Below are 20337 nucleotides of genomic sequence, written 5' to 3' on the forward strand. Positions count from 1 at the left end.
CCGCCTCTACTCGGCTCGGGCACACGCGTGCCAGGGCCAGCGACACACCCATGCCGCCGCTCGCCGCGCTGCTTCTGGCCCCCGTCCTCCTCAACCTCGCTTGCGGCAAGACCATCAACACGTATGCCGTACGTTGTTTCCGCGTAGCAGGAACTGTGACGTTAACCCTCACAGAGAATCTTGTCACTTTCGTTTTCTCACTGCAAACCCAAGTGTATGGACAGGTGGACACTGTAAGGCTTAGACCAGTTTGTCCTACGTTTGAAAGAGTGTCGACCAGCTGTGTCCGACGTCAGCATGTGTAGGGCACTGTTTGTCCTACGGCAAATTACACTAAGTTTCCTATTGTGGCCCCACACTTCAGCCGTCGGACATGCTCTTGCAGGCATCGACGTTTTCAGTCGTATGATAGTAGAAGGGTTTTTTTTTTCTGACCCTAAACCGAAGGAAACGTTACTTAAATTTGACCTGTCCGGTTGTGGTGAACATACTTACAACTCACGCCGTTTCTTTAAGACTTTGGTGTGCTCAAATATTTCCGAAGTTGGTTTTAGATCAGTAATGAGGCCATATTCACGTTCTTCTGGCAATTTTACAAAATCAATCTAAATTTTCAACCACTTAGCACCAAAGCCTCGGCTTAGTTAAGTAACTCCCAAATTCAAGTGAATCGGAAGTGACGAAGTCGGAAGATATTCTTTTTCTCAGTCTCTAAATGGTCGGAAGGGGTAAAGCCAACGGGAAGGCGTTGTACGTATTAAATAATTGAGGTGTGTGCAAGTCAGGGTTCGCGCAAAAAGTTTCTTTGTTTGTTTTCTAAGTGCACTGGTAAAACCAAAGCGTAACTCTATGCTTGAGTCAAGCATAAAGTTATGCTGGAAGACGTTACGTTTGAAATAAAGCATAGACTAGAAATTCTCCCATGTTTTCCATAAAGAGGGAATGTTGGCGAATGAACCTGTTACGCTTGATCTCAAGTGTAAACTGATAACGCTTGAAAGCCGACGGTAGTGCCACGCTTTTGTTTTACCATTGTGGGGGCGAGTTGGCATAGGCAGTCAGTGGCGCCCACAGAAATGTCATTTAGGGGGAGCGACTGATATCCAGTCCCTTACAACTCCCTTTTTTCCCTTTTCTTCTTTTTCCTTTCCTTCTTTCCTTTTCTTCCCCTCCTTTCCTTTTTCTCCCCTTTCCCTTTCTCTTTTCCCCTTCCCTTTCCCACCACCGCAACCACCCACCCACCCCAAATCAGGGTCTGCGGCCGCAGACCCTGCACCCACGTGTTGGCGCCACTGATAGGCAGTTAGTATGAGGAGTTGGTCAGCCCAAAGACTGCTAACAAGGCGAATAAACTTTTCCAAACGGTTTCAAACCGATGTTTCGAACATTTTAACCGCTGCTTGTTAATCTGGGGAAAGCTCCCTCAGGGGGAGATTTAGGAAGAAGATTTTCGGTGCGGAATCCGGATACTATACACTGCAATTTGGATGGAAAGACTTCACGCCAAAATTTGGCGAGACTTTTATGTCTTGCCTCTGGAGTGGCGAGAAGTCTGACCTTTGGATTTGTAGTGTATGTGCGGATGTTGCTGAAAAAAACGTGAGTTGCAGACAAAGAGGCAGCGGACGCACGTCCAGCCACTTTTTGGTGCTCTCAAATACGGCAGCGCTTCGCTATCCCTCAGCCAAAAATGCCTCTTTGCTTTGTTTTCCAGCCGCCATCCGGGATGTGTTGGCTTTTGTGAAAGGACCTCGGCGTGACGTGTGCTCGATCCTTGTCGGTTTTCGGGCTTCTGCTGGTGAATGTCCCCATCCCCTCAACACCACCAGCAGATCAACCCCAACCTCCGCTAGAGCCCCTTTACTCTGCAAACTCAACAGTGTAAGTTACTCAGTACGCTCTCTTCATCCAGTGGCGGATTCAGAGTCTGCCCAAGGGTCAAAGTAGCACTTTTTGCTTACTTACAGGGGCAAAGTGGTGCTTTTTGCCCACCTTTCAGGCGGATATCCAGGGGTTGGGGGAGGGAATCCCCCCCCCCCCCCGGTGGATCCGCGCTTGTCTTCAGCGTGTACTGACGAGTACACTTTCTTCAGTACACTCCCACGAGCGTGTACTCAATTGCTTATATTTCCAGGATCTGAGCACTTTCTCCCCTCCCCAGAATTTACTCGTCCAAGCACACTCTCGTTAGAGTGTACTCATCGAAGCACACTTTCGTTGGAGTGTACTTGTGAGTCCACGCTGAACAGAGTGTGCTGAGCACACTGTTGAGTTTGCAGAGCAGTCGCTTTTTGGTGCGCCCAAAAGCAGGCATGGGCTTCGCTATCGCACAGCCTATTATCCCTGTACCTTGACGTTTGCACCCACCAGTTCATTTGTGAAAATTGATCTTGGTGCCCCAGCTACCTATAAATTGTTGACACATTGTGAAAAGTCACTCTGTATTGTAAATCCATGACTCCTTTTCGAAAACATGGTTTTTTAAACAGCTTGTGCCAAAAGTTTTTGTAAATTTACAATAACGTTGTTATAGTGGTTAAAGGAGAATCAGCATTGACAAAATCATCTGGTGACATCGAAAATGTGGTTCTTTTTGGCAGGGTCCGTACATCGCATACGCGACGAGGTTCGACCCATGTCCTTCCGACGGCACTTTCGCAATAAACTTGCGTCCCAGTCACTTTCATCCAGCTAAGCCCTTCGAGAGGCAGACGGTCTCCGGCAATTTCACAATTTTGACTCCGTTTGATGATTCGTATTGGGTGGGTATGAATGATATTACGGTGAACCCGTGGGAACTTTCCTCGTAACTGGTCATTGAGAATGAAAGAGTTGTGATCATGACTAAAATTTTGGGTGAGGAATTCTTTATCACCCAAATTTGCACTCTTAAAACCTTACGAAGTATTTTGAGCATACATATATCAAACTAAAATACTTTGTTATACGAAGAAATAGTTCGTAAATTACGAAGTATTTTCTTTGTAAGCTTGTATGCTCAGAATACTTTGTTATACAAACTACTTTTCTTTGTAAGGCCCAAAATAGTTTGTAAGGTTTTCTCCGTGTGGGTGACGAAGGTTTCTTCACCCAAATTTGGGCCATAATACTACGAAGCCATGTAGGTAGCTGATACACCCTTCCTCAGCTAAATTTGGGCGACGAAGCCATTAATGACTCCAATTTGGGTGAGGAAACCTTATTGGGGTATCGATCAAGACTTTTTCATTATCAGTGATACATGAAAACTGAACTCCTGGCACGAGCTACTGCAGCATCCTCGGATCCGTTATCAGTGCTCGTTTAGCTAGGATTGGTTCTCTTAATTAGGCTTTTTTCTCAGTACGAATTTTAGTTTTGGAATAATCAAGTAATACAGGTAATATTTCCACTGAAATTCAAAGGGTGAGACGTCTCACCAATTTTCGACGATACAAAATGTATCACCGAAAAAACGGTCGTACACGCATGTATCCCCGAAAAACAAGTCGTACACAAATGTATCGCCGAGATTGGCCCTTGTTTTCCTGGAGAAGTATTACCCATTTTTCGGTAATGCATTTGTGTACGACCTTTTTTCCGGTGATACATTTGTGCATGACCTTTTTTTCGGTGAGACATGCGTGTACGACCTGTTTTCCGTGATATCACCCTTTTTCGGTGAGACATCCTCAGAGAGTGAGATGTATCACTATTTGATTTTCAGTGTCGGCAACCATATTTCAATAATCATAAATGAACAGGGCTGAACAAAAAAAACGAGTGTTTAACCTAGTTGAAAAACCTAGTTTATCAGCCCTTGCAAAATAGAAAATATATGGGCACTATATGGACAAAATATATGGCCCAACATGTATTGACGACATATGTGGAAAAGATAATTTAGCAAGATACTTTTCCGATATAAAAAATATGTGGCAAATATAAAATTTCATACATTGCTCTATATGTAGGCAATATATAGTGTGAATGCACCATGGAGTCTGACGACTCAGAGACTTCCTTTACTATTATCAAAGAATGTAACCTCGCCATGCGAGGACATCCAATCGTGATCCTACCGTTGACGCCTAGACGAACTTTTCGCGCTACACTCAAAAAAGACGTTGAAAATTTCCTAACTGTTCCAGTTAACTTGTTAAACAGGATTTCTCAAAATTTCTTGGAGACTTAAACGCATAGAAAAGAACCTTGCCCCTGCTCAAAATATGGCGTCAATATATTTTAAAACATTAAATCATGTTGAGAAATATAGCCGCCTTTCAACATCGAGTGCCAAGATTTTAAGAAAAGTTACTTGAAAAGTCTGCCCTCCTCACCCTGCCCTATCCCACGACGGGCACCGTGTCAGATATTGAAACATACATTTCGCGAAGATAATATTATATGGGGAAATATATGCATCATATATTAACGGGCACCAAGATATTCCCCCATATATAAACCACGTATTGCGCAAGATAATTTGCAATATATTGAGCAAGATACAATTATATTGGCAATGCATGAAACATATATGGAGTCATATATTGACACATATTTTCCATATATTTTCCTTTTTGCAAGGGAGGTTAAAGCCAAATAATGGTTTGCACGTTTCCTTGCGTCATTTCGACAGGTTCGCGGCCAGATGGCGGTCCGGTCCAACAACCAGTGGAAGGAAAATGCGTTTGTCTTCAACTATCCCACTGGAGCCTGTAGAGTGCTGCGGGATCATATACCGGACTTCTTCACCATGGTCGCGCGAGGCATTCACGCCACAAACGGACCCTGCAGACTTGAAGCCAGCGTAAATTACTATTGCCATATTCATTCAATCGGCAGGGTCGGCGTGAGCCCTTGAGCCCCGGCCAGGGCCATGGCAGAGCCCGACTCGGGCCCCAATGGCCCCAATGGCCAGGGCCCCAACCTGAGCTCATTTTAAACCCCGACCTGAGCCCCGCGTCAAGAAAAATTGCAATTTGACCAAAAAACTTAAACGAACAGTTCAAAAAAGGAAGTTTTTCTGGCATGCGGCTCAATTGGGACGGGGCTCATGACGACCCTGCCCTTCAACTTGAGCCATTTATTGTCAGTTTGCGTCAGACGTGCTTCCGAGCCTCTGGAATGGTCTTTGTTTCGTCAGGGGGTGGCAACGGCCTAGGGAGAGCGTGAAGCGATGCTCGCGCCGTCAGTGCAGAGGTTGCGCACTTGTTCGAGATTATGAAAACTAGACTGTGTTTTTCAAAACTCTTTGCACCGATGGAAAGGGCTTGAAATTTAGGGTGCTTTACATGTTTATTTTGGAAAAGCTGCACTTTTCGACCTTTATAGATTGATGTTTCCCTTTAACCCTGAAATGGAACTTAAACTTAACATATTTTTGGAAAGTCAACGCAAGAATTGGGGTTCGACGTGGTGCAGAGTCCAAGTATATGCGTGATAACAAAGTAACCTTTTTTTTTTTTTTTTTTGCAGGGCACGAACGAAGTAGATAAGGTACCAATTTCATGGGATTTCCCCAAATTCAAGATCATGCCGTATGGACGCTACAAGTTTACGATACGATTTGGCGATGTCACTAGTACGCGCTTTTGCACAGAGGTGGACTGTACTATAATTCCAAAACCAACTATTTAGCGTTGTGCTTTTCTCTGATAGAGTTGATGGAACCTCATAATATATGACAATTTTCAGACAGCAAACTTTTGAAGCTTCCGTATTCATTCGAACCTAGCCTCCAGAAATTGATCCGTGAAGCGGAAAAAGGGGATAACTCAATTTTCATCATTTTTCAGTAGAAACAAAAAACTGTTTGCTAGGAAAATCAAATCCATTCAGATAAGTGATGTGATTGCACTATTGTCAAAAAAGAATCAGTAATAACTGTAAAAATTTTCAAAAGTGTAACATCACTCTGTAAACGTTTTCTGTGATTTAAATCTTTACGTTAGAATGAACTAAGAAACCGTTTATTTGTCCTCCCAAACGAGATGGAATATGGAGACAACTCAAGTGGAGCTGAGGTCTGCGTACAGTCTATTGCTGTGGGTCATTTTGAGAGTTACCTCCTTTTTCCATTAGTTTATTTAATGAATTTGGAGTTAAGTTGACTCTTTTCACATTATATTCATAAAGACACAAGTTGAGTTATCTCCTTTTGCTATTTTGTGAAACGGAGTCACGTAGTAGTCTTCGGTTGAGTTGGCTCCATTTTCCGATGAAATTTAGACCGTAAAGAGGGTCAAGTAAAGTTATGTCCATTTTCCATGTGGATTTTCTCCTAAACTGCTGGGAATTGAGTCAAATAATTTGATGTATAGATGAAAACCATCCCTAAGCACAATAATAAGATAAAAACTCAATTTGGAGAGAAGTCAACTTACTAACTTCTTTCGCTTCATGGATCAATTAAAACGCGGCATTTTCGTGTACACGTGATTCGGAAAACGCAATGATTCGCGTACTCAGCACTGATAAAAATTTTGTCGTAACTTAGCGACACATTCATCGCTAACTTTTTTAGCGACAAGATTTGTAGTGGAACGAACAGCTTGTTAAACCAAAGTCGTACTGGAACTAAAGAATAATTTCACAACGACTACCTTGTAATGACACATCAACAGTTCACCTTCAAAAACAAGTCGTTGACCAACAACAAATGTTGTTAGTCAACAACAAGTATTGTAAGTCGTAAAAGATTTTGTTGTCTGCGACAAGTATACATGGAGTACTTTTGTCGCTAAATTTATTTTGCATGGTTCTTTTTTTAACAATAGTAATTTCCCTGTGACTTAAAAGAACAAAAGAGATAATTATTCATAATGTGGTTTAACTGAGTAGATGATTGCAAAAGATGTTGTTTCCACACAAACTGTATCGTTAAGGGTGATAACAAGAATTGTGTTCTTTAACGACAAATTGTTGCTTTCTTGATTCAACGACATTTGTTTCGCTTTGGTTCATGATGAAATTCTATGTTTTGGAACGACTAAATTTTCACTCTTCTGATTGTTTCTGTACAACTTTTTTTAACAGTGTTGGTTGCGCGTGATTCCGAGTGATTGAGCACGATTTCGTTTGATTTCATGGATGATTCTGCCTTTTCCGTGCATAATTACGCATCGTGACACTGCGCGCACGATTTCAGCCAAAGTCTTCAACTTTTTTTATAAATCAATCTGTAATGTGCATCCACTGTGGCAAAAAAGCTACGGAAAATTATGTGAATTGCTTGTGGCAATACTCCGCAGACCTCAGACCCCTTGTCAAGGTTCCCCGTAGGACCTTACGGTGATCTCCGTAGGACTTTACAGTCTTCCAGGTCCTACGGAGAAGGCTGTGCGACTAACGGTAGGTGAGTTCTCAAAATGAGTGAGTTCGTCAAAATCAAAGGACCAGCCATTTTTCCAAGCTCTATCTTTGTGAAGTTTTTATCAGTTTCTCTTAATATTTTCTGGCCAATTTCATCAGGGCAGGTTGGGGAGGGGGGCGGGCGAGGGACAGTACGGGTACAGCTAGACATCCCTAGAGAGACGGAAAGACTGCGCGCTGGATTGGCTGTCTATCTGCACGGGGCGTCCCAGCTGATTCGCGCGAAGAGCTTCAGTTAAATTGAGAATTCTTGTGTTGAGAGGCCGAAACCCAACTTTTTCTATATACCAATCGAAAGCTTAAGAAATATGGCCGTAAGAAATGGCCTTATTTTCGTGTTTTTCGCAATTTACTCCACTGGTAATGATGCTAGACCAACTCTGAGGGCAGATTCGGATTCCTCGTCGCATTTTACGTCAGAATAGCATTAGAGCCTAAAAATCCAACAAAAAATGGCCTTTTTGAGCCATTTTGAAGAAATTGCAAGATTTTTAAGAGAAAATAAATCAAACTGCCGATTCTGACGAAAGCACTTGAGATATCGACCTAAAAGTTTGTGGGCATGTTCCTGACCACAAGGGCTACTTTCGAGCTGAATTTGGTCGACACACGGTAAAAACGGAACCTGGTTTTCCCAGGAAGCCAATGGTGAAGGCATAGGCGATTTCCAGGGAGCACCTGGGAAAACCAGGAACCGTTTTTACCGTGCATTGTCAAAGGTCACCCAGATCCGTGTAAATCTTATATGAAATGACCCAATGCCAAATAGTGCACGCTTATGGTTGTGAACATAATTGAAACGTTTCCAAGTTTCAGGTTTCCTTCAATGCACCTTTTTTTTTTATTTCATAATCAACGGTTCAGACTCTCTACATGAAAATCTTTTTAAGCGGTGGGGGAACTCCATCCTCTGTTGGCTTGGGGCGTACCCACACTGCGACGCTGTAGGCGATGGGTCCCCCGCGGACGCTCTCGAAGTCGATTTGGAGCGCACTGGCTGCGGCCTCTCCACCGCGCACCAAGTCGAACTGGGCGTTGCTCCCGTCCTGCAGGAGGTCCGTGATCTGGACCGCCGCGATTTCAAGATTCTCGTTGGACCACTTGACGGACTCGCGTGTGGTGTGGTACAGCTTCGCGGTTCGAAGCACTATCTCGCTGAAGCCAACCCTGCCGACGGCAAATGAAGTCAATGTTAAAACTCTGCGTGGCTTATAACGAAGAGGGAACCAAGAGAACTTGACGATTTTTAAATATAAGTGCTATTTGACTATCAGAAAATTGTTATAAATTCCGTCCCGAACCTGGTCCGCTCAGACATAAAGTGATACAAATTCATATTAATTCAGAATTATTGACGTAAAATTGTAAGCAACAGATTCATATTTCTGATATGTTGCCACTGAAATGGAGATGGTTTACACATAATGCCAGTGGGGAGGGGAAAGAGCCGCCTTGGCACTAGTTCGTTTTGATATACGGCAATTATCCGTTTCAATCAAAACCCGGATGTCCAAGTTGTCGAAACAAAATAAAAACATTTAACTTTTGGAACGACCATGTTAGAAAATAGGATCTCAATCGGCCTCCATCAAACCAATCAGTTATTGATCTTAGTCATAGCGTCGTTTTAAAAAGTTGAAAAAAGCAGCACGTTATACAAGATCGTAGATAAACTCATCCACATACCGTCATTTGAACGGTAAGGATATGCGGACTGTAACCGGTAAATTGTAAATTGACGCGGTTCAAACAGAAATCCCAGGTATTTTCCACTCAGAGCCTAGCAAGAAATCTGAACTTACGGTGTGTTTGCTTCAACATGTCCTGTGTGGCCTATTGTCGAAAGTCGGGTGACGAGAACGGAGGTATGTGTGAGCGTTCAGTCGAAGAGGTCCGTTGGAGCGCCTTGGTCCTTAGTGGTCGGGCCTCGACGTGTCAAAGTCGGAAAAGCGGTATGATGGACTAGTTGGTCGAGGTCTCCTAGTCGAAGAAGGCCCGTCTGTGAAGGCAGGGGTCTCAGTTGAAAAGGGACCTTCAGTTGGTCGCGGCCTCCTCGTCGAAGAGGGCCCGTCGGTAAAAGCAGGGGTCTCAGTTGAATAGGGACCATCAGTTGGTCGCGGCCTCCTAGTCGAAGAAGGCCCGTCGGTGAAGGCAGGTGTCTCAGTTGAATAGGGACCTTCAGTTGGTCGCGGCCTCCTCGTCGAAGAGGGCCCGTCGGTGAAGGCGGGTGTCTCAGTTGATAGAGGTCATACGTTGGTCGTGGCCTTCTGGTGGACGACGAGGGCCCGTCGGTGAAGGCGGGCGTTTCAGTCGAGTAGGGCCTTCGGTTGAGGACGTACGTTGGCCGAGCCTCCTAGTCGAAGAGGGTCCGTCGGTGAAGGCAGGTGTCTCAGTTGAATAGGGACCTTCAGTTGGTGCGGCCTCCTAGTCGAAGAGGGCCCGTCGGTGAAGCAGGTGTCTCAGTGAAAAGGGCCTTCAGTTGGTAAACGCGGCGTCCTAGTCGAGAGGGCCCGTCGGTGAAAGCAGGTGTTTCAGTGAAGTAGGGCCTTCGGTTGGATCGTGGCCTCCTGGTCGAAGAGGGCCCGTCGGTGAAGGCGGGTGTCTCAGTTGATAGAGGTACATACGTTGGTCGTGGCCTTCTGGTGGACGACGAGGGCCCGTCGGTGAAGGCGGGCGTTTCAGTCGAGTAGGGGCCTTCGGTTGACTGAGGAGCGTACGTTGGCCGAGGCCTCCTAGTCGAAGAGGGTCCGTCGGTGAAGGCAGGTGTCTCAGTTGAATAGGGACCTTCAGTTGGTCGCGGCCTCCTCGTCGAAGAGGGCCCGTCGGTGAAGGCAGGTGTCTCAGTCGAAAAGGGTCCTTCAGTTGACAGAGGTACATACGTTGGTCGTGGCCTCTTGGTGGACGAGGGCCCGTCGGTAAACGCAGGCGTTTCAGTCGAGTAGGGGCCTTCGGTTGACTGCGGAACGTACGTTGGCCGAGGCCTCCTGGTCGAAGAGGGCCCGTCGGTGAAGGCGGGTGTCTCAGTTGAATAGGGGCCTTCAGTTGACTGAGGAACGTGCGTTGGTCCAGGCCTCTCGGTAGAGAAGGGTCCTGGGGACGACGGAGGAGAAGGTTCCGACGTCCGCGGAGCGTGCGTGGGTCGACGCGTAGTGACTCGGTGCCGAGTAGTTCGGTGGTGGCGCTGGAGCTTGGTGTCGTAGACTTCAAGACCGGGATTGGTCTGCAGTTGCCGCTTGGACGTGTCCACCTCGGCGACGTCCCCGACGACGACCGCCACCAGCGTGGTGGCCACCAGGGCCGCGAGCACCAGGACCGCGATCCTCGCCATGTTCCGTTGAGGAGTGAGTGAGCAGTGAGGGACCAGAAAGGCGTGCTTTTAAAGCAGTCTTTATGACTTGCAGCCCTCTTTCCGTTATCTCGGTGAAGTGGTTGGCCTCTGGTGCCGCTCTGGTTTGACGTATTTAAAATTAATCTTTTGGTGAAGTGTTTCCATCCATTTCTCTCGCCATGGGCTAACAGTGGCCCGGCCTGCGACCACGCCTCCGTTTGGCACTGAGCACTGAACACTCGGAATGAATGAGTCTTGATTAATACCATATTTTGGGCGAGCGGTTTACTTTATCAGATGGATACTATTTTGTGTCCAAAACTTGGCTGATGAAGGTCTAATTGCTCAAATTTGGACGCTACGCGGTATATCGGATGCGGCGCTACAATTTTGGCCCTCTCGCTCTTTTAACGTCGCGATTGTAGTGGCAAGTTTCCTCGCCTCAAATTTGACGCGTTGGCTTGCCAGAACATGGCGCGTTAGATGTCATAATGGCACAGTACACTACAAACCTAACTGTCTACCAAGTACATACTTACAAATGCATGCTTGCAAGTACACACTTACAACGCATGATTGACGCCGAATAACTCCATGCGTCAAGCATGCGTACTTGCGTGTGTACTTGCAAGCGTGCATTTGCAAGTGTGTACTTGGCCAAGCATGCGTTTGTAAGTGTGTACTTGCGAGCATGCAATTGTAAGTGTGTACTTAGTAGACAGTTAGGTTTGTTGTGTACACGGGAATTCAGGGGAATCCCAATGTGGATGCAAAAGTTTTCAATTGTGGTCAGCTTTGTGCTGGCATGTCTTTGAACACCACTGAGAATGAAGAAGTCTTGATCAGAACCCAATTTTTGAGCGGTGTGTACATTATCACCCATATTTAGGTGATGATTGATTCTCACCCAAATTTGATTTCCTCGCCCAAATTTTGGTGAAGAAATGACTCTTGCCCAAATTTGGGCTATAAAGAATTTATCTCCTAAAATTTTAGTCGTGATCATGACTTTATAACTTGGCACTCCGGGATGCCAAAATTTGGCCTCAGACTCGATATTATATATATGGTATTGACATTTTGCCAGTAGCACCTGTAGATATTTGTGCAACTGAAGATATTTTAAATTTGTGAACCTCCTTGCATACCAAGCACATTTGGTTCCCCAAATTTACAGTGTGTCCCAATTTACCATAACGGAACATTACATTTTGGAATAACGTGCAGACCTCATGGGGAAAGACAAGAGAAATAAAAGGGAGATATTAATACAACCAACCAACAATGGAGCTTCTGTCTAAAAAACAATGCATCGTTCACAAGTACGTAGTTGTTTCAGTGAGAAATCACTGAATTAGAATGGTTAGAATGGATTGCATCATTGCACCAAATTATTTGACTCAATTCCTAGCAGTTAAAGAGAAAATCCACTTCGAAGAAAGATGTAACTCAACTTGACCCCTTTTACACTCTCAATTTAGCGGAAAATGGAAACATCTCAACCAAAGTCAACATGACTCCGTTCAACATATTGTTGATAGGAGATAACTCAGCTTGTGTTTTTATGTATCCATTGTAAAAATAATCAAGTCAACTTACCCCCCTTTAATTTTAAGAACTTAAACGGAAAAAAGAGCTAAGGGAGCATTCCACGTCAAACCATCATGGTCCAAAACGCTTTTGCTCAGATCCGGCTCCCAATTTTTTCTGTCATAGCCTGTCACTTAAGGACCACTCAAATAAATTTTTTTGAAAAAATATTCAGAACTTTGGCCGTGGCAATTTTATGAAATTTCAAAAAAAATTTAAAAACTTTTTTAAGTTCTTTTAAAATTCTGTCTTTAGGCGCTCAAATGGGTTGAAAACAGTAAAAGGCAATATAATAAAGTGAGAAACAAGGTTGGGACCCTCAATCTTCGCCTAAAAGGGCGTTTGTGACTAAAAATAACGTTTTTTTTGAATTCCTAAAATACGCCATCTTACTTTTCGACCATATTGGTATCAAAGGGCCCTAGGGGGGTACTCTCACTGCTAGCAAAATATTGGGGACGGCAAACCATAAACACGAGAGATATTGTCATAAAACGCTAAAAGTTATCTTAGTGGATCGTCAAAAATTGACTATTTGACACCCATATCGCTCCTGTGCATTAAAATGTTGTCCTAGTGTCTATCTTAACTCTCTGGAACCATTTCGAGGTGAAGGTCAGCATTACAAGAGTTGAGGCACTACACAGCGAGAAATCTAGGTTGGTGAAACAAAATATTTTGCAGGGATCCTTAACTTAACATTTAACTAACACTGCTTTCATAACGTAACATAAGACAATGTTTGCTAAAGGTTAGGGTACGGACTTATGAAAGTACTTGCAAAAGTATATCCACACAAATTCGAGACATAAAAAAATAACCTACCCTTTTGAAAAGATATTAGAAGTTAAGGATAATAACTTTAACTCTTATCATAACGTTATGATGCCCTTATGAGGTAAGTTAAGGATCCCTGATATTTTGTGCATAAATGAGATTACTGCTGCGCTGCTTTGGGGACGCCGTACATTTTCAACCCAAAACGGCTCAGATAAGCCTTGTTACGCGCGAGGGGAATGGTGCCTACGCGCGCACAATGACGCACAGAATTCAAGTGCAACTCTTGACGCAGCTCGTGTTAAACTTCCAGGAATGAGTGCCGTGCGTAGTCATCCATACACCCTTCCCCCCAGCTCCCTGGCCACTCACTCACTGACTGATTTCCCACGTCATTGATGAGGCCCTTCCCGACGTGCTATCGACCTGCGGTTTTCGCCATTCGACGGGGAAGGTCCAAATTATCGCGGAAAATTTTTGTCAAAAATACAAAAAAAGGGGCGGATCCAGGTCAAATTTCGAAAAAACGAGGGGGGTATTAACACTAGGGCCTAAACGGTGCGTCGCATCGAAATTTTTTTTAAACAAAAGTTGTAGGGCTTGGTGAGAAACGTTAAAGCCACCCTGTCCGCGGTTTCCGCCTTTTACCGTTTTTGAGATATTTTGGAAAAACTGGGGTGCGGGGGGTCGGGGCCCCAAAAGGGGCACAAGGAGGCGAGATGGATGGGGGGTCAAAGCGAGGCGTTTGTAGGCCTGGCCTAAGGCTACCACCCGGTGAAAACGGATTTCGAAAATCTCGAACCGTTTTCGAACGAGGGGGGTTTTTCCGTTCGAAAAACTCGGCACTCGCATCGTGACGTCATGCACCGTGCGATCGGGCTCAAATTTATTTGTATATTGCGTTTCGACGAGATCTACAACTTTTGTTTGAAACTTTTTCTCGTCCGACGCCCCGTTCGCCCGGGAGGGGCGTTTGAATGCGATTTCACTGCGTCGCCCCTGGCCGCGCGCCGCGCAGCGGCCTTCGGCGGGGTGGGGGCAGCCGGCGCAGTGGCAAGGCTACTCGGCGGGTCTTCTCCCAGCGAGGCGGCGTGGCGGAGTGGGCTGCGCGCTCGGCAGCGGAGCGGGAGGTTGCGGGTTCGACTCGCGGTCGGGGTCTTTGTTTTTAATCTCATTTTTCTTCGACTTTTGGACTTGGGGCACCACAGGCGAGGTCCGCCAGGTGGACTGATGATAGAATGCGGCCGCTGTAGAGAGGAGAACGACAGGAGACTTGAAGTGCGGCGCGCAGCGGCCACTGCTGGCCTGGCGGAGGGGTGGGGGGCAATCGGCGGAGTGGGAAGGCTACCCGGAGGGACTGCTCCCAGCGAGGCGGCGTGGCGGAGTGGGTTCAGCGCTCGGCAGCGGAGCGGGCGGTTGCGGGTTCGACTCGCGATCGGGGTCTTTGTTTTTTTATCTCATTTTTCTTCGCTTTTTGGACTTGGGGCACCACAGGCAAGGTCCGCCAGGTGGACTGGTGATAGAATGCGGCCGCTGTAGAGGAGAACGACAGGACTTGCGTGCGGCGTGCAGCGGCCACTGCTGGCCCGGCGGAGGGTTGGGGTCAATCGGCAGAGTGGCAAGGCTACCCGGCCGGACTTTTCCCAGCGAGGCGGCGTGGCGGAGTGGGCTGCGCGCTTGGCAGCGGGGCGGAAAAGGTTGCGGGTTCGACTCGCGGTAGGGGTATACTTCTTTTTCTCAATTTTCTTCAACTTTTTGGTCTTGGGGCTACACGGGTGGGTCTCCTCAGACCGACTGATGACGGGCTGCGGCGGCGGGGGGCTTTCGGAGGAGGAGACTTGGGTACTTATATACGTTGCGGCGGCTGGGGGTCGGCGGTAGCGCGATGGGTGGCGGCGGGGTGGGGGCAGCCGGCGGAGTCGGATGGCTGCACGGCACGATCATCACCAGCGAGGCGGCGTGGCAGAGTGGGTTCAGCGCTCGGCAGCAGAGTGTGGATGGTCGTGTGGGTTCGTCTCACGCTAGGATTTTTATTTTTCCCCTTGTTCCCCGTCGGTCTCTGTCTTAGTTAGGGTAAGATCTGTCACGGGCCCGTTAGGTTAGGTTAGGTAAGGTTAGTTCAGGATAGTTGCCGCCAGGTGGCTGGCGGGGTCGGGGAAGCCGGTAGAGTGGAAATGCTACTACGCAGCGCGACTGCAGTCAGCTCGGCGGCGTTGCAGAGTGGGCGTTGAGAGGTCAGCAGCAGCAGCAGTGCGGGTGGTTTCGCGGGTTCGACTCGCGCTAAGGGTGTCGTGGGTTTTCTGAATCGTTTTTCTCCGGCTTTCGAACAAAGGCCAACAGTGCATGTAAGACGACGACGCGGGCCCAAAGGGCCAGAAAAAAAGCAAATTGGCCTTACGTAGGCGGACGGTCCAGCATGGGCCCGAAGGGCCCAAACCCAGCAAAAGCAGGTCAAGACGGGGGACCGAAGGTCCCCCGTCGCAGACCGCTTAGCTTTTGCACAGCGGGCCGAAGGCCCGCACCCGGGGGGTCTGGGGGGGCGCAGCCCCCCCAGCGAGCGAAGCGAGTCATGAACCTATAAAGCCCCAATCCGACTGACTCACTGACTCACTCACTCACTGACTCACTCACTCATAGAAATGTTTGGGGTGAAGGAGTGGTCGTAGAGACTTGCGGTTTTTTCCATTCGATTCCAAATTTTATGGGAAAATTGGGAAAAATCCCAAAACTTGAAAATTCCTCACCGTTTCCGAGAAAACCTACTTTATCTACAAAAAAGGGGAACAAATTTCTCACCGTTTCCGAGCAAACCTACTCAATCTTCAAAAAAGGGGACCGACCGACTAAAATTTTTTATTCGCCCCATCGGTAGGTCTGGTCGAGACATTTCCGAATCTGTGCCGCAATCCGGTCTCCGTCACTGGCAACATCCTAAAAACGATATAATAATATATAAAAATAGGCCTAAATTCAACAAAATCCACTCAATGTTCAAAAAAGGGGACCGACCGACTGAAAATTTTTATTCGCCCTATCGGTAGGTCTGGTCGAGACATTTCCGAAACTGTGCCGCAATCGGGTCCCCGTCACCGGCAACACCCTCAAAAACGATTAAATAGGCCTAAATTCAAAAAAACCCACTCAATCTTCAAAAAAGGGGACCGACCGACTGAAAATTTTTATTCGCCCCATCGGTAGGTCTGGTCGAGACATTTCCGAAACTGTGCCGCAATCGGGTCCCCGTCACCGGCAACATCCTCAAAAACGATAAAATAGGCCAAATTCAACAACAAATCCAGTCAATCTTCAAAAAAGGGGACCGACCGACTGAAAATTTTTATTCGCCCCATCGGTCGGTAGGTGGTCGAGACATTTCCGAAACTGTGCCGCAATCGGGTCCCCGTCACCGGCAACATCCTCAAAAACGATTTAATAGGCCTAAATTCAATAAAATCCACTCAATCTTCAAAAAAGGGGACCGACCGACTAAAAATTTTTATTCGCCCCATCGGTAGGCCTGGTCGAGACATTTCCGAAACTGTGCCGCAATCGGGTCCCCGTCACCGGCAACATCTTCAAAAACGATTAAATAGGCCTAAATTCAACAAAATCCACTCCATCTTCAAAAAAGAGGACCGACCGACTAAAAATTTTTATGCGCCCCATCGGTAGGTCTGCTCGAGACATTTCCGAAACTGGGCCGCAATCGGGTCTCCGTCACCGGCAACATCCTTAAAAACGATTAAATAGGCCTAAATTCAACAAAATCTACTCTATCTTCAAAAAAGGGGACCGACCGACTAAAAATTTTTATTCACCACTAGCGCCAACCTATAAAGCCCCAATCCGACTGACTCACTGACTCACTCACTCATAGAAATGTTTGGGGTGAAGGAGTGGTCGTAGAGACTTGCGGTTTTTTCCATTCGATTCCAAATTTTATGGGAAAATTGGGAAAAATCCCAAAACTTGAAAATTCCTCACCGTTTCCGAGAAAACCTACTTTATCTACAAAAAAGGGGAACAAATTTCTCACCGTTTCCGAGCAAACCTACTCAATCTTCAAATAAACGGGACGGGCCAAAAAGGGGACCGACCGACTAAAATTTTTTATTCGCCCCATCGGTAGGTCTGGTCGAGACATTTCCGAATCTGTGCCGCAATCCGGTCTCCGTCACTGGCAACATCCTAAAAACGATATAATAATATATAAAAATAGGCCTAAATTCAACAAAATCCACTCAATGTTCAAAAAAGGGGACCGACCGACTGAAAATTTTATTCGCCTATCGGTAGGTCTGGTCGAGACATTTCGAAACTGTGCCGCAATCGGGTCCCCGTCACCGGCAACACCCTCAAAAACGATTTAAATAGGCTAAATTCAAAAAAACCCACTCAATCTTCAAAAAAGGGGACCGACCGACTGAAAATTTTTATTCGCCCCATCGGTAGGTCTGGTCGAGACATTTCCGAAACTGTGCCGCAATCGGGTCCCCGTCACCGGCAACATCCTCAAAAACGATAAAATAGGCCCAAATTCAACAAAATCCACTCAATCTTCAAAAAAGGGGACCGACCGACTGAAATTTTTATTCGCCCCATCGGTAGGTCTGGTCGAGACATTTCCGAAACTGGGCCGCAATCGGGTCCCCGTCACCGGCAACATCTTCAAAAACGATTTAATAGGCCTAAATTCAATAAAATCCACTCAATCTTCAAAAAAGGGGACCGACCGACTCAAAATTTTTATTCGCCCCATCGGTAGGCCTGGTCGAGACATTTCCGAAACTGTGCCGCAATCGGGTCCCCGTCACCGGCAACATCTTCAAAAACGATTAAATAGGCCTAAATTCAACAAAATCCACTCAATCTTCAAAAAAGGGGACCGACCGACTAAAAATTTTTATGCGCCCCATCGGTAGGTCTGCTCGAGACATTTCCGAAACTGGGCCGCAATCGGGTCTCCGTCACCGGCAACATCCTTAAAAACGATAATAGGCCTAAATCAACAAAATCTACTCTATCTTCAAAAGAGGACCGACCGACTAAAATTTTTTATTCACCCCATCGGTAGGTCTGGTCGAGACATTTCCGAAACTGTGCCGCAATCGGGTCTCCGTCACTGGCAACATCCTCAAAAAACGATTTAATAGGCCTAAATTCAACAAAATCGACTCAATCTTCAAAAAAGGGGACCGACCGATTAAAAATTTTTATTCGCCCCATCGGTAGGTCTGGTCGTGACATTTCCGAAACTGTGCCGCAATCGGGTCCCCGTCACCGGCAACATCTTCAAAACGATGAAATGGGCCTAAACTGAACAAAGTACAACCGTTTCCAAGCAGTAAAAGCCATGTAATATATTGCGTCTTAAACCTGACCGGAGAAATCTGTAGAAATCAGAAATTAAAGACGCAAAAGAGGCCCATTAGTTTTGCCTTCGGTCACATAGACCATAATGAACACAGATCTTATTCTTGTCAAAGCAGTCTTCAATATTTTCCGGACCTTGAATGCCGTTGACTGCCACTGTAGCCAATACAATACAAGCTATCTATTTGGGCAGTAATAGTACCTTAAAAATTAATGGTCAAAAGCAGTTAAATAGACCCTTCCAAAAAGCAGTACAGTTACTTCATAAGAAAATTTTCCTTTGGTCACCACGGACTTACTAAAAATACGCGCCCCACACATGCGGGGGTCTGGGGGCGGAGCCCCCAGCGAGCAGCGCGAGTGTTTATTTATATAATACTATTTACAGCCGATTGTCTTTAAATGCGGCGTGGTTTGTATCTCCTTTCCAGACCACATCGAACTACGTAACTGCGCAGGCTCTTCTGCCGGATTGAAATAACGGGCTTGTTCCGTTCCCCACGCTAAATGTATATGTACAATTTTGTAAGCACTTTGTACACTCTCACACTCGTATTGACTTTTCATCTCTTGCCGTAAAGGTTTTTGTGCAAACGTAATGTGTACTATTTTCTCTTAAGATATGCACTATTTTGTTCCTTGTATAAGGGGATGGCTCAGTTCACCTCCTGAAAAAGTGTCGACAATATCATATTAAATATCTATTAATAGTAAAACCTCTATATCTGTGTTGTGGAGGGGGTGATGTGGGGTGGTGGGGGCTCGTAGGCCGTACGCGTATATTAATAATTTAAACGATTAATTAAATTTATTAACAATTATTTAAGATTTTTATTAGAGATTTCTGTAGCCGAGTAACCGAGTGCCTGTACTCGTTTCCGACTCCTGGCCGAAGAAGCGGTGAGGCTACGCTGGCGATGGTATGAGAAATTCACCAGTGGCGGTGAGACTACGCGGGTGACGATATGAGAAATTCACCAGTCAGCGCCCCGGGCGAGCTTGTGGTGAGTGGCCGGCGCGGGCTTTTTGAATTCACGCCTTACGATAAACATAAAATCGGCCCCACTGCAGCACTGCCATGTCGAAATCGTGCATCCTTCGTTGCGTCCCCTGCACCACACTCGCCGTGCAGAGGCGAATCCAGAGGGGGGAGCACGATGATATATCAAAAGTTCCCTGCCTACAGGGGCAACATGCGACTTTTTTCTTCACCGCTGAGAGCCTAGAATAAAAGCAAAGTGCGATCTGCCGGTAGGAGCCCACAACGTACCTCTTTAGCGATGTCAGGCTGAACTGTGCCTGTGTTGTGTGGTTTTGCTGGCAGTTTGGCACTGGTTGGCAGGGCCCGGACCCTCGGACCCAGGGCCCCGCTGCCTAAGGCCTAAGTGTGTTTCCGCGGGGTCGCCTGCACTACTGCGGCTGGACGCACCCACAGACAGTCTGTGTACGTACGCCACGCCGACGGGCAGGGGCGCACGGTCACAGCCCGGCCAGACCATTGAACGTGACCCTCGTTGCGAAGCGTCGTCATGGGCGTGATGGTCTTCCCTCGTGTCAGGGCGTTGGCCAAGGCGCAAAGCGGAGGCGGGAGCACACCCTCCTGCTTCGCGACACGGGCTCGGCCCTTGCGTTGTTGCCACCGCCACCTCCAACGCCGTGAACGGGAAGCAGGTGTTTGCATAGACTGATTCTGCCTTCACCACGCACAGGGCATTTCAACATGCAGGGAGGGGAGAAGTGGGGAGGAGGGGGGTGGGGGCGGGGGCTGGAGAGCTCTCTGGTGAGGAACTCACGTGGGGAGCCCGCATCGCGATGTCCCTCTTCGTTGTGCAGGGATCGCGCATTGAAAAGATAATTTCTGCCGCCTATAGTTTAACTTCTTCACTTGCAGCCCTTCTCCTTTCTGGTGTATCCTC

At 46.8% G+C, this 20337-nt stretch overlaps 3 protein-coding genes across 3 annotated transcripts in view; 1 reads left to right on the forward strand and 2 right to left on the reverse strand.

Annotated features, from left to right (window-relative positions):
• Positions 1 to 20337, reverse strand: part of LOC117646678 — a 586045-nt gene that overhangs the window by 271044 nt on the left and 294664 nt on the right. The window lies entirely within an intron of this gene.
• Positions 13 to 5746, forward strand: LOC117646808. Its single transcript, XM_034388035.1, has 4 exons — positions 13 to 128; positions 2601 to 2762; positions 4619 to 4789; positions 5458 to 5746. The coding sequence occupies exons 1-4, from the start codon at positions 51 to 53 to the stop codon at positions 5617 to 5619; spliced, it is 573 nt and encodes a 190-aa protein (XP_034243926.1). The 5' UTR covers positions 13 to 50; the 3' UTR covers positions 5620 to 5746.
• LOC117654198 (putative proline-rich protein 21) lies at positions 8223 to 10715 on the reverse strand. The gene is made up of 3 exons (XM_034400438.1): positions 9916 to 10715; positions 9606 to 9702; positions 8223 to 8520 (listed from the first exon to the last, which is right to left on the reverse strand). The coding sequence occupies exons 1-3, from the start codon at positions 10679 to 10681 to the stop codon at positions 8223 to 8225; spliced, it is 1161 nt and encodes a 386-aa protein (XP_034256329.1). The 5' UTR covers positions 10682 to 10715.

The sequence above is a fragment of the Thrips palmi genome, unplaced genomic scaffold (genome assembly GCF_012932325.1).
Source record: "Thrips palmi isolate BJ-2018 unplaced genomic scaffold, TpBJ-2018v1 HiC_scaffold_10, whole genome shotgun sequence".
In the NCBI taxonomy this organism is placed as follows: Eukaryota; Metazoa; Arthropoda; class Insecta; order Thysanoptera; family Thripidae; genus Thrips; species Thrips palmi.